This window comes from Culex quinquefasciatus, chromosome 3, assembly GCF_015732765.1.
Source record: "Culex quinquefasciatus strain JHB chromosome 3, VPISU_Cqui_1.0_pri_paternal, whole genome shotgun sequence".
Lineage (NCBI taxonomy): Eukaryota > Metazoa > Arthropoda > Insecta > Diptera > Culicidae > Culex > Culex quinquefasciatus.
The window spans coordinates 137,403,777-137,418,271 of record NC_051863.1 but is presented as its reverse complement, the minus strand read 5'-3'; the positions used below and the strand labels follow the sequence as shown (position 1 = coordinate 137,418,271).

The 14,495-nt window shown below is 40.0% G+C and overlaps 3 protein-coding genes across 4 annotated transcripts; 2 read left to right on the top strand and 1 right to left on the bottom strand.

Moving 5' to 3' along the window:
• The first annotated feature begins 538 nt into the window (after positions 1–538).
• On the top strand, positions 539–5,900 carry LOC119770262 (UDP-glycosyltransferase UGT5-like). The gene is made up of 4 exons (XM_038264804.1): positions 539–834; positions 911–998; positions 1,122–1,307; positions 4,739–5,900. Exons 1-4 carry the CDS (start codon positions 673–675, stop codon positions 5,857–5,859), a joined length of 1,557 nt encoding a protein of 518 aa, XP_038120732.1. The 5' UTR covers positions 539–672; the 3' UTR covers positions 5,860–5,900.
• On the bottom strand, positions 5,861–7,308 carry LOC119770263 (protein SHQ1 homolog). The gene is made up of 3 exons (XM_038264806.1): positions 7,099–7,308; positions 6,854–7,031; positions 5,861–6,798 (listed from the first exon to the last, which is right to left on the bottom strand). Exons 1-3 carry the CDS (start codon positions 7,254–7,256, stop codon positions 5,878–5,880), a joined length of 1,257 nt encoding a protein of 418 aa, XP_038120734.1. The 5' UTR covers positions 7,257–7,308; the 3' UTR covers positions 5,861–5,877.
• Positions 7,309–9,781: 2,473 nt separating this feature from the next.
• On the top strand, positions 9,782–11,773 carry LOC119770387 (peroxisomal membrane protein PEX14). 2 transcript variants are annotated; one of them, XM_038265150.1, is made up of 4 exons: positions 9,783–10,307; positions 10,375–10,701; positions 10,890–11,317; positions 11,385–11,773. In XM_038265150.1, the coding sequence occupies exons 1-4, from the start codon at positions 10,236–10,238 to the stop codon at positions 11,389–11,391; spliced, it is 834 nt and encodes a 277-aa protein (XP_038121078.1). In that variant the 5' UTR covers positions 9,783–10,235; the 3' UTR covers positions 11,392–11,773. The 2 variants fall into 2 exon arrangements, with proteins under 2 accessions (XP_038121079.1, XP_038121078.1); XM_038265151.1 differs by lacking the exon at positions 11,385–11,773 and having other exon boundaries at positions 9,782–10,307; positions 10,890–11,321.
• Positions 11,774–14,495: the final 2,722 nt, after the last annotated feature.

The window sequence follows — 14,495 nt, the reverse complement described above, 5'->3', positions numbered from 1 at the left end:
GCGACAAGTTAGCACGACGGCGACGATTTGTATTTGCTGCATTGCTGGCATTTCAGATTGACAAAATCGATGCCTCTGTGCTCTCTTATGCTAACTAGATAGGAAAACCAGCAAGTTAGGAACAAGAGAGCACAGAGGCATCGAATTACTAAATACTAAAATCGTAGAAAAATGCATTGTCATTTTTGGTTGCGCTCTACACAGCTAGACAAAAAATGCGAAGAGTCACAATTTTATATTGGATATCATTAGTGAACTCATGACAGTATCTAATCATTTAAAATCTTACGCAGCGAGAAACGTTCACAGTGAAATACTCTTAATTCTTATTCATAGTGGTATTTATATAGGGTAAACGTACAAGTCTTTGGAATTTAACTTGTCTAAGAATGAAAATAAAGCATTCAAAGCAGACCGAAAATACCGGTACCTTTCCAAATGAGCATAGCTCCAAGAAATGATCCGTCTACCTCCATTCTTCAAATATTTTACCAACACCAATCATCATTTCAGCCTGGAATTAGCTAGATTCGTCGTACACACGCAAAAAAACCTCAGATATCCAACAGCGGCAACTGGTTTTCGGTCATCAGCCGGTCAGAGTCAAATTTACTCTGGCGATGGTCAGTCGCGTGGTGAAATCGTGAAGAGCGTTTTATATATCCTACAACGATGAAAAGCGCGTGGCTGCTGGTTGTCGGCGGTTTTTTGGCCATTTCGTCCTTTTCTGGCACGGAATCTGCCAAAATTTTGGGAGTTTTTCCCACTACAGCCCGATCCCATTACATTGTGGCTTCGTCGTTGATGAAGGCACTTGCCAAGAAAGGTCATGAGGTTAGTTTGTTTCAAATTTCGTCTGTAGATGCAAAAAATAGCAAATGCACTGAACAAATCACCCCATTTTCAACAGGTGACCGTTATCAGCCCGTTTCCGCAGAAGAAACCGATTGAAAATTTTCGCGATGTCACGACAACCAAAATTTGGGAAGCAGTCAAGCGTAAGTCAAGTGATAAACGAACCCAGCGTCGTAGATAAGTTTGTCCAAATGAATGAAGAAGACAAACGAGAAACACCTCAAAAAAGGTGCTAAATCATCGCCCGTTCTGTTCTGTGATTCCAGCGCTGACTTCAAACATGCTGAACTTTGCGCAGATGGGAGCCCTGGACAGCATTAAGAAGACGTACGCCTTTGGGCAAACGGTTACGAATGAAACGTTGACCGATCCTGCCGTGACGAAGCTGATCAATTCCGACGAAAAGTTTGACCTGATCGTGCTAGAGATCTTTATGAATGACGCAATGCTCGGTAAGTGGAAGCGTGCGTTGTGAAGATGGCAGCTTAGTTCCGTTGGGTTGGGAGGGTCTAATTGTTGACATAGTTGGGTAAACTTGTCGACAAGATGGGATGCTGCTGTAGAATGTTCTTTATCAATAGAATGGCTACGATAATTTCGCTAGATCGCAAAAATAAGTGTAAAATTGATTTTCCTAAAAATTGTGAAGTTTTGGAGCTTTGGTGCCTTCAGAAGTGTTGTTGCAAATGGAAAAGGGCAACTTTTGGTTTGGTTCAAAATTAGGGTGGTTCACGATTAAGGTGATTTTAGAAATCTAACTTTGCAGGAATAGTTTTGGGATTTTTTTTTGTTTTCTAGAAACTTGTTGGGCTCGCCAATCCAAGCAACTTTGTTGAAGACACCAAAATTATATCTCGCAATCTACACCTTCTATGACCATATTTAGAGAAAGCATCTGAGCAAACCTTAAAAAATCAGTTTTTTGAGCGTAGCAATTCAGGGTTAAGCTTGAGAGTAAAGTGATGTTCGGGGCACTTTTAACGCTCTAGAAATCGAACATTTTTATTTTTTGACAAATCAATTTGGATTTGCATCAAGGTAAAATAGATGCAACTCAAATATCTCGAAAGGACTCAGGCCAAATTTTAAGCGCCAGGTTGAATTCGAAAGAGTAGATCTAGCACTATAAACGCTGAAAAAATCCGAGGGGTATTTTTCTTTAAACTCGAGATATCTTCATTTGAAAATGTTCAAGGGAAAAGTGTATGGGACCACCCTAACGAAATTCAAACAAAATGTTCAACTATATGTTTTTTCATGTAATTTTGCCCGCTGAATCTGCTCTCAGAATTGAAAATTGTCATAAAAACACAAAATATGACCAAAAGTCGATTTTTCAAATTCACATCAACGTTTGATATTTTTTATAGTAAAACAAGAGCTTTACAAAAACAATATTTTTTTTTAGTCAAAGCTTGTCCTTACGCTTTTGCACGTATTTCTGTAAAGCTAAGCCATTTTGCGTCCTAAATACAATTTAAAAAAATATATAAAATTTCTACAAAACCCAGAATATGGAAATTCATGATTTTGTGAAAAATAAAAGATAATTCAAAAAACGATAATTTTATTTCTCGGTGTACCTTTATGTTTAAGTTGTTCTTGTTAATAACAACTTTGTCGAGGAGACCAAAAGAATCAACAAATCCTATCTCAAGATACAGCATAATATATTTTTACTTATTTTGTATGGAGACTTGCCTGAAAAAAAACATGTGAGCTTTTTCTTGAGCTTTTTGGGACTCATAATTGAAGTATAAAGTGTTTACGAACCTTAATTCGTGCTGAGTCATTTTTTAAAAAAATCAGTGTTCCCACGAGCCTAAGCCATCGGCTAGGCTAGGTTCATTTTTCTGGTTCAGGTTCACACCACACGTCGGCAAGCATCGTCGGCTCAGGCTCACTGAGTGCCGTGAGCCATGGTTCATTTGGTTCAAACCAGGCGAGGCTAGCCAAAATGAACCATCGGCTTGAACCAGGCTTGAACCTGGCTTGAACCTGATCAAAGATTGTTAGGCTAAACGGCAAGCTTTGTTACACCGTAGTATGCTCAAACCGTAACATTCGTTACACCGTAGTATGATTACACCATAACATTGTTACACCACAACATTCGTTACACCGTTACATTCGTTACACCGCAACATTCATTACATCGTAACATTGTAACACCGTAATGTTGTTACACCGTAACGTTGTTACACCGTAACGTTGTTACACCGTAACGTTGTTACACCGTAACGTTGTTACACCGTAACGTTGTTACACCGTAACATTGTAACACCGTAATGTTGTTACACCGTAACGTTGTTACACCGTAACGTTGTTACACCGTAACGTTGTTACACCGTAACGTTGTTACACCGTAACGTTGTTACACCGTAACGTTGTTACACCGTAGCGTTGTTACACCGTAACGTTGTTACACCGTAACGTTGTTACACCGTAACATTGTTACACCGTAACATTCGTTACACCGTAACAATCTTACACCGTAACATTCGTTACACCGTTACATTGTTACACCGCAACATTCATTACACCGTAACAATCTTACACCGTAACAATCTTACACCGTAACAATCTTACACCGTAACATTATTACGGTGTAACGAATGTTGCGGTGTAACAATGTAACGGTGTAACGAATGTTACGGTGTAACGAATGTTGTGGTGTAACAATGTTACGGTGTAATCATACAACGGTGTAACAATGTTACGGTGTAACAACGTTACGGTGTAACGAATGATGCGGTGTAACGAATGATGCGGTGTAACAATGTTACGGTGTAATGAATGTTACATTGTAACATTGCTACACTTAATATTTGTTACACAGTGCATTATTCCTATGGTTTTCATTAGCCTGGTTAACCTGGCTTAAGCCATGGTTCATGGTTCACTGAACCAGGATTGAACCACAAAGGGAGGCTTAAGCCGAACCAAGTTTATAGGTGAACCTAGCCTAACCGGTTCATTTGGGAACACTGTTATATAATTTCTGAATTTTTGCAATATGATAAATAACGATTCAATACAACAATTTAAAATGTGTTTTTTTCCTTTTTAAGGTCAACTGTTAATATTCATTGAAAAAATAGTTATCAGGAAAATCCGAATGTTCATATGTGGCGGACCTTAACTTTACAAAGATTGCCAGATGTTTTTTATTTAAAGATGAGGTTGATACGAAACACACAATGACTTATTGACATCGAAAAAAAATTACCTTGAAACAGAGAAATTAACTTACTAAACTAGACTAGGAGGATTGTTATGCTCGAGAGAGGATATGTAAATTATACTTATCTTGAAAACACAGTAAAAAATTGTGTAAATTTGGAAGGTGTAATTTTGGAAGGTTGAATGTTACCTCTTTTATGATGTAATTTTACCTCAAATTAAACTGAAAAAGCGACATTAAAACAGAAAAGAGTTAAAATTACACATTTTCAGAGGTAAAATTACACCTTTTTTCTGACATAAAAGATGTACCCCTTTCCAGATGTAATATTACCAAGATTTTTTTCTGTGAAGGCTTTTTCCTCTTAGAAATAATAAATAGAAACAATAACTACTAAGTATACTTAAGTTAAAGTTTACACTTTCTGAATAAGAAGATTAGAGAGGCATTGGTTCGCTCAAACTTGAGCATCGAATATTGAACATCTAATGACAAAAACAATTTCGAAATTTTTAAATGTTTTTCTGATTAGTTTGTATAATTTTGCTTCGATATTCATAAGTTTGAAATTTCCCGGAGTCTCGACCAAATTTACCGGGAATCGAGAGGTCCAAAAATGATCAATTTCCCGGGAATTCCCGCTCGTCACCCTCTAATTACAATAAACCAAAAACTTATTTTTTCCACTTTCGTCCCCAGGCTTCGTCCACCACTTCAACGCCCCGTGCGTAGCCATGTCCACCTTCGGCGCCAGCAAGTGGACCACCGACCTGGTCGGCACCCCCTCGCCCCCCTCGTACGTGCCCAATCCGTTCCTGAGCTTCACCGACCACATGACCTTCAAGGAGCGCGCCCTAAACACCGTCATGAGCGCGGTTGAAATTCTCGTGGAGAACATCTTGGACCGACCGGCCCAGCTGCAGATGTACGGCAGTGCCTTTCCGGATCCGAAGCCGGACCTGTACGAGCTGAAGAAGCGCGCGGTTTCGTTGGTACTGCTTAATACGCACTTTTCGATCGGATATCCGAGGCCTTACGCGACGAACATGGTCGAGGTTGGGGGAATGCATATTAATCGGGTGGCGAATGCGCTTCCGGGGAAGATTCAGGCGATTATGGACAACGCAACGGAGGGGGTTATTTATTTCTCAATGGGGTCGAACATTCAGGGCAAGGATATGCCTCCGGCGAAGCGGGATGCGTTTTTGAAGGTGTTTTCGGGGTTGAAGCAAACGGTGCTGTGGAAGTGGGAAGATGAGAATCTGCCGAATAAGCCGGACAATGTTGTTATTCAGAACTGGTGGCCACAGGATGACGTTCTGGCGCATCCCAATGTGCGGTTGTTCATTACCCATGGAGGGTTGCTGAGTTCGACGGAGTCTCTGTATCATGGGGTGCCAATTATTGGTATTCCGGTGTTTGGCGATCAACATCTGAACATGGCCAAGGCGGAACGTGGCGGCTACGGACTGGCCGTAGCTTATCAGGACATAACCTACGAACGGCTGACGAATGCAATCCACGCAATCCTAAAGGATCCCAAGTACAGTGAAAGTGCGAAAGCTATCTCCCAGCGGTACCGTGATCAACCGCAAACCCCGCTGGAACTGGCCGTATTCTGGATAGAGTACGTCATCCGACATAAGGGAGCTCCACACATCCGGACCGCGTCGATGGATCTCGGATTTGTCCAGTACCACAATCTGGACGTGTTGGCTATGCTTCTGGGAGTGCCAATGTTGGTCTTGTACCTGCTTGGACGACTTATTTGCGGGAAGAAAAAATCCAAAAAGACGCATAGTTCGAAGAAAACCAACTAAATAAAGCCAAATTTGTACTCAGGGTTGTATTTTCAAGTTCATTAATTTGTCCAACACGCTTTCTTCCGGTTGTGAAATCACCTCCTCGTCACTACTCTCGGTCTCCGTTTCGCCCTCACTCGACGAATCGTCATCCGAGTCGGTTGAGCTATCATCCAACCGGCCAATAATATCCCGGACAAACTTTTGCACAACAGCCTCTTCTCCAAATCCCAGCGATCGCTCGTGTACCTGCGGCAGAAGCGCCGCAACTTCTTCCACAACTTTGCGAAAACCTTCAACGGGCGCGCAAAGCCGCACAAACCGGATGTAGTCTTTGACGTAGTAATGGTTCAGCACAGAGCAATCATTTTGCATGAAAGACTCGTAACAGTACATCAACTTTTCGAGGATCCAATCGTTGAAGGCGTCCTTTTTCGACGCATCTACCAAGCGCTGCGCGCAGATTTGCGCCAGTTCTTTGCTTCGAAACAGCGGGTAGACACAGGATCGTCGATAGAACGCAGTCAGCACAGTATCCTCAGATTTGAACTGCTCAAAGTACGACAGCGTGGCCGATATCCGGTGGATGTTGACGTGCGAAATGGCCTCGTTCAGTTCGTTGCTTTGCAGCAGTTTGTCGTACAGCACGGCCAGCAAAATGTCGAGTAGGTTCAGTAGAATCGAACTGTCTTCCGCTAGCGTTCGATACTGATCCAGATCGTCCTTCTTGTCGCTGAGAATCACCTTAATACGATAGTTTTGATCTTCGGTGAGCTTTACTTCCAGGGGTATCACCGCGGAGTCCAGCCCAAAGCAGTCGATCAAGCACTGAACGTGATCCATCCCAAAGTGTTCCTGGTTGAAGTCAGTCTTCTCGTCTGACAATCGCTTCTGGTGTCGTTCCTCGTTGGAGAATCGTTCCGGATTCGATAGAGATTTGAAATCTTGGTTGTTGATCTGGAAATGATCGCTCATTAATGTTCTGATTCTACTCAGAATCCAATCGACTTACAATGTTCAGCGGTCCGCTGTACCAATTGTTGAAGCCATACGCAAACAACGTTTCAGAACTTGACTCAACCTGTTCCCTCGTCACCAACGGGATGTGGTAACAGATAACCTCCTTCTCGTAATCAATCCGCTCGGGAAAACCCTCATCCTGCCGCCGCAGATCACGATCCACCGGAATTCTAAGTAACATCAAGAAGAGTCATAATAAGTCCCGCAAAATCTCTACAAAGACGATCGAAACCTCACCTCACATGGTACGGCGGTGCGGTGAACACGAGCTCCCGGTCGTGCACTTCGAGGGCCAGCGCGGTGTCGGCGTGCTCCAGGTCCAGCTCCGGGGTGGTCACGAGCAGCACGGCGTGCGTATCCGTGTACGATACCGAGTAGGTCACTGAATCACTCATTGCGCGAAGTTTTCGAGGGGGGATTTTAACTTAATTGGACCGCTGCTTCGAACGCACGCCGTTTTGTTTATGTTTTTGTTATCGGAGCTGGTGAAAAGCAAAGGGTCTATCCGGGAAAAGTGGCGAAGTCGAAAAACCAGGCGACGTAACGCTGGTTGGATCTGACTAGGGTAACCGTTTTTGGAAGGAGAACAACTTTCAAGATCTTCGAAATTTTTTCTCGATTTTTATTTAGCATTTTTATGTTTTGAGCAAATTTTTGTTATTTTCCCTGTTTTCAATAAATCCAAAAAAATAAGAAATAGAAATTAAAAAAACGATAATTTTCTTACTGTTGTTTTTTTTTTGTAAATGTAATGTAAATGTAATGTAAATGTAATGTAAATGTAATGTAAATGTAATGTAAATGTAATGTAAATGTAATGTAAATGTAATGTAAATGTAATGTAAATGTAATGTAAATGTAATGTAAATGTAATGTAAATGTAATGTAAATGTAATGTAAATGTAATGTAAATGTAATGTAAATGTAATGTAAATGTAATGTAAATGTAATGTAAATGTAATGTAAATGTAATGTAAATGTAATGTAAATGTAATGTAAATGTAATGTAAATGTAATGTAAATGTAATGTAAATGTAATGTAAATGTAATGTAAATGTAATGTAAATGTAATGTAAATGTAATGTAAATGTAATGTAAATGTAATGTAAATGTAATGTAAATGTAATGTAAATGTAATGTAAATGTAATGTAAATGTAATGTAAATGTAATGTAAATGTAATGTAAATGTAATGTAAATGTAATGTAAATGTAATGTAAATGTAATGTAAATGTAATGTAAATGTAATGTAAATGTAATGTAAATGTAATGTAAATGTAATGTAAATGTAATGTAAATGTAATGTAAATGTAATGTAAATGTAATGTAAATGTAATGTAAATGTAATGTAAATGTAATGTAAATGTAATGAAAATTACCTTTGAGACGATAAATTTATTTTTAATTGCGGATGTTTTCTTTTTGGTTGCGTTGTGGCTTCCAGATTTGATCAGTTTTAGGAAAACAAATATGGGTAATTCTCCGCCAACTCACACGGGATCGGAAAAAGTTGTCCAGACCCCTCTTCGATTTGCGTGAAACTTGGTCGTAAGGGGTAATTTTTGTTGCTGATCACGAATCCGAGGTCCATTTTCCGATATCTCGTGACGAAGGGGCGGTGCAACCCCTTTCATTTTTGTGATTTGTAGCTCGAAACCGTGAGGTGATAGAAATTTGGTGTCGAGTTGACTTTTGTGTAAAATGGGACGCTCGATTTGATGGCGTACTAAAAATAAAAATAAAACGAATTTTTCAATTTAAAAAAAACAAAAAAAAAATTTTATAAACCGCTGCCATTTCCCGTTACTCAGCAGTAAAAAATCGTGAGACATGATTTTATGGGACATTTAATGTACGTTTCAAACCTGAAATAACCCAGAGAGAAGGGTTATTTTTTCATTTAGAACAAAAAAAAATCATTTTAAAATTACGTATTTTTGTAACTATGCAGGGTTACTTTTTAGAGTGTAAAAATATTCGGATTCGTTATCAGGGACCAAAATTTAGGACAAAGTTTTACGCAAATAAAAGATCGAGGCTTCGAATAACCGAGTCTGGACTGTATATCTTAACGAATTATATTATGTTATATATTTAAAAAAAAAAAATTCAATATTTTTTTTGTTTCTAATTTTTGCAAACATTAGATATTGTTTTAAAAAATTTAACAAAAAGTAGTCTGAAATATCTGCCTTGCACCGTAAGAGATGAATGTAAATCTATTTAATAAAAAACAAACAAAGTTAATCAATAACTGCATACAAATTAAAATTTTCAAAAAAAAAATGTTTAAAAAAAATTTTAGCGTTTTGAATAAACAAATAAAAAAAAATAGTTTTGAAAATTTCCTAACTAATGAAATTTTTGACACTTTTAAAATGAAAAAAACCTATTAATTTAAAGTCTTAAAATTTCGATCGTAATTTCTCGATGGCAAGTCGTAATTTGTGGATGGTAGATCGAGATTTGTCGAGATGTGATCGGGATTTGGTAGATCGAAATCTCAGTATCGAGAAATCTCGGTCGTGAGTCGATAAATCACGAACGAAATATTATGATCGAGTGCAATAATCACCACGTTGTTTTCCTTCAAATGTTTTTTTTTTGTTGTATTTTTGTAAAATTTTTTATCTTCTCTAACATGAGCTGTTCTTTAAATAGTTTTTTGGAAAATGAAAAATGTGAATTTATTATTCTTTCAAACAATTTTTTAAGTAACATATTTTCCAGCTTTACAATTTTTAACACCCCATACGATTTGTACGATCATTAAAAACTACAAGAATTTGTAAAAGAGGCAGCATTATTTTTTCAAATCATTTCAAATCATTCACTGATCATCCGAACAAGTTCTATTATAGAGAGTAACGCCGTTACATGACTTTCTCTTTGACATATCGCCTGAGAAATGAGTAAAATGTCAGACTGAGATGTGACAGAAATCCACCGACGAAGGACCTACCTGCACCCAGACCCAGACGAATGAACTTTGAAACTGCACTTAATTCTGTTTATAAGTTTATTAACTCTCTTTAAAACGGTACTTACGAGTGATTACAAGTGACATGCTAGTTTGCTAAACTTTTGTGGCAAACGAGTGAAACGAGGCAGTTAAAGTTTGGACAGAACTTAGCTACATTTAAGAAAGACTTTTTGTGTTTTGCCGTCCATCGAGAAACTTCCCAAAAACTGTTCTTGCCCATCAATCGGGACAAAGCAGCATCTGTTTATCAATTATTGTCCAGCGCCTGATAACAGCCGGATTAGCGTGACAAAGCAAGACAGAGCGAGAGGGGGGTCAGCTGCTGCCGGTGCTTTCTCGGTGTCGTGTCTTCGCCGTCAGCCAACAAGATTAATCTCTCGGTCCAAATCAACATGAGCGGGGACGGGGACGAAGCGCCACCGCAGCAGGCGATTCCGCCGGCCGTCCCACCACGGGAACATCTGGTAAGTGCGATGGAGTATCTTCGCGGAGAGTTGTGATGTAAGCTTTTTGGTTGTTGTTTTCTTCCAGATCACCACCGCCATCAAGTTCCTCAACAACCCGAACGTACTGCGCAGTGCCGTGGGACAGAAGCAGGCGTTTCTTCGCTCGAAAGGACTCACCGAGGATGAGATTCAGCTGGCCTGTGAGCGGGCCGGGGTGTTCAGCCGGGAGCCGGTTCAGCAGAACCACCAGACCGTCATCAGCATGGACGTGGGCACTGGCGGAGGAGGAGGAGGTGTGGCGAAGGCGAGTTACAGCGTTCAACCGCAGAGCTGGTTCGGGCGGGTTCGGGAGGTCCTCAACTCGGTGGCCCTCATCAGTGGGCTGATGTACGGCGTCTACATGTTCTACAAGGTATCTAGAAAGGCTTTCGATGCTCGAAAGGCACTTTGGTTCTATTGGTGGTGGATCAGTTAGTGGTTGCACAGCTTAGAATAATCCTTAGGTTAAGCATAATAAAGTTTATTTTTCTGTTCATGTACTCACACCTTCTGTTTGGTTTGGTTTGACCTATTTTCATTCCCCTGCACCCATCTGTCCAGAAATTCATCGAGCCCCTGCTCTTCCGAAGCAAGAAGAAGAAGCCCGTCGACGAGCAGCTCGCCGACCTCAGCCGGACGGTCGAGGGCAAGATCGACAAGCTCAGCGGCGAGCTGGTCAAGATCAAGGACGAGCTGACCCGGGTAAACCAGGCGCAATCCGCCGCCAAGGAGCTCGCCGCCTTCAAGACCGACCTGGACTCGATCAAGGGACTGCTGCTGAACCGGAAGCAGTTCGCGTCGCCCAACCTGCCCATCGTGCCGCCCTCGATTCCCGCCTGGCAGCTGCAGTCCCAGTCCCAGCAGGAGGAACGGACGCCCAACAGCGAGGGCGAGCCGGACAAAATCGACGACAACGACACCGGGTCCGGGTCCGGGTCGAGCGAGAACGACGTCGTGTTGAAAAACAGCGACAGCAGTTTGGAGATTATGTAAGTTGGAGTTGAGAGATGATAAGAGTGCGTTTTAAAATAAACATTACCTCTTATTCGCTTGCAGATCATAAACGAACGAGCGTTGAGTTAATTTGGCGAAGGTGTGAGTCACGGTTGGTGAAGGTACCCGGTTCGGCAGCAGTTTTTAGTTAGACCAATAGTGTGATTTTAAATATAAATGTAATTTGGTATGCGGCAGCATACCGTGTTCAGGTATACAGAGTTAAGATACTTTACCCCCACTCTACCACCATTTTTAAGTTCTTCCGTATAATTCCACGGTTTTGTGCATTTACTTGAAAGAAATTGCAAAGCTGAAATTTTCGCATTTCGAAAAGTGTGAAAATTGAATATAGACTCATGACAGATTAGACGAGGCGAGCGGGCCATAAAACGGAACGAAACGCGTAGATTGCAAAGCGATAAGAAATAAAGCATGGTTTAAGATTAAAATGTGTTTTAATCCAAGATTTAGATGATAGCTTTAAATATCACCAGGTCATGAGTTCACTCATAGTTCACTACGATTTCGCCAATTTTTTTCGTGACTTTATTTATTTTTTTTATTTTTTTGATGAATTTACGTCAAAAGAAGTCATTTTATATCATTAGTTTTTCCATAAAAGTTTCCAAACAATTTTGAGGGCTGGTCATTAGGATGCACAAAAAATGACCCCTGCTCATTTTGAGCGAAATTGGTTGAGATTAACCCATTGATCCCCGAGCCTGAAGTTGATGAAAAAAATGTTTTTTATACAAAAATGACTTTTTTAATTCGCTAATAACTTTTCAGGATCGAGTTACATAGCTTTGGTATGTTCTACAAAGTTGTAGAGCATAAAATTTTCCATAAAAATCTCACCCTGCAGACAAAGCCGTAAGAAAATTGGGTTTTTCATACATTTTTTTCGATGTTTCCCATACAAACTTTGACTTCGAGTGTCAATGGATAAATGTTGACCGATTTTGCTCCTATTTGGCCCAGAGTCCTAAAATTACCTAAAATATTCAGCTTGTGGAGCGAGGTTTTGAGAAAAAGTCCCATATACTGGGCACCCTACTGGTCATACAAAAAGGCTGTATAATTGTATGAAATTTTGTTTTTTGAGAAAGGATTTACTGATCAATTTGCTGTCTTCGGCAAAGTTGTAGGTTATGATGAGGACTTTTCGGAAAAATCATAGGTACACGGGAAAAATGATAAGTGAAGTGCTTCTGAGGACGCGCAGTCCTGTTTTCTCGCGATAATTTTCGTCTCTTTTGTGTCGCTGTTTGTGTGCATGGGGTGATTGGTCATAATAATTAAATAATGCCTTCATAAGTGAAGTGCTTCTGAGGACGCGCAGTCCTGTTTTCTCGCGATAATTCTCGTCTCTTTTGTGTCGCTTTTTGTGTGCATGGGGTGATTGGTCATAATAATCGAATAATGCCTTCATAAGTGCAGTGCTTCTGGGGACGCGCAGTTTTGTTTTCTCGCGATAATTTTCGTCTCTTTTGTGTCGCTGTTTGTGTGCATGGGGTGATTGGTCATAATAATCGAATAATGCCTTCATAAGTGCAGTGCTTCTGGGGACGCGCAGTCCTGTTTTCTCGCGATAATTTTCGTCGTAAATGATCGTAAAAATTTATTCCAACATTCAGTTTTGGTATTAACTCATCAAACTATCGATTTTATGAAGAGTAAAGCGTCATTTATTTACTATTTTTGAAATTTGCTCGCGTTATCTAAATGGTAAAAACAATAAAAATATACTGATAAGTCCAGCCCATAGCACTACTGCTCAGCTGGCACGCGTACGATAAAAATAAACTATTTTAAATAACACAGCGTAACAAAATATTTTTTTTATTTTTTGGCAGCACGAAAAAAATGCTCCTCTAGGGATCGGCTTCCTGAACAAAATGCAACCTGGCGCATATTTTTATTGTTATCCTAACTCGAGATATTCAATGCAGAAGTTTTGCATATGAATCACCCCCCGTCGGAAAATATTTTTTATTTTGTTTTCTCTGTAACTTCTGATCAATTAGGTCTTTTTGGACGCTTCCGGTGTCATTCGACGATAAATTGTTAGAAAAACTCAAGATTTGGTCCCATTGGCCGGTTCCCGTAACCGGTTCCGGAGGAAATCCGGAATATTGGCCAAAACTGTGCAAAAACTTCAAAAAATTGAAGTTTTTTGCTCTTAATGCGAAGTGAACGCACTATAGCATGAAACAATCCATACAAACTAAAAAAATGTTGGTCCCAGCATGTTTGAAGGTGTTTAATTGAAAAGGTGGCCATTGAGAACCGGTTCCGGTCAATCCGGATCCGGAAACTCCTAGCACTACTGCTCGGTTGGCACGCGTTCGATAAAAAAAAACTTTTTTTAAATAATCAATTATTTATCTTTCCGCAGCCGGCTGCCTAAGATTTAAAAAATTTCAACCGATAAACAAAATGCTCATGGTCACATCACTGCCACTCGTGAATCCTGACCTCATACCCTCAAGTATCGGACTAACATTCCCATCCACTTCCCCGTGACCCTACCACTGGTCGTGGCCGGCGCCGGTATTGATCAGCATGATAGGGGCCTTTGAGAAGTTGCGAAGCGAGGAAAGATAGCACCCACTCATCTTCCACGGCTCGTGGATGTAACTTCTGGAGGTCCTGGTCAATAACGGAGTAGCAACTGCGGGTGGGCACCTATGCTTATGCTTATGCTTATGCTTATGCTTAAATCATAGGTACACGGGAAAAATACGTTTTTTTTATTATTCAACATTTAATCACTTAAAGTCAAATTTAAAAAAAAGAATCGAAATTGTTTGATATGTTTCAGGGGACTTAAAAATACATCTTCTAAGCCATAGTGCGTAATGGTGCAAAATCTGGTTTAACAGTTATGAATTTTTGAAAAAATCGAGTTTCGTTTTGAAAAATCCCTTAAAAGAGTAAATCTGCTCACTGGGAATACTGACCGGTAGGGGATGGGTTTCGATTAGCGACGTGCTGGATTTCTAATCCAGAGGTCGTGAGTTCAATTCTCGTACCAGGATGATGATGTTTAAAAAAATATCGAGAACCTAATAAAAAAACAATAAAAAAAATGATGCAAAAACTTTTTTATTTTCGTTTTTTGTTTGCATTTGAAAAAAACTTCTTGATACTAAGCACCTTAGAAAAAAG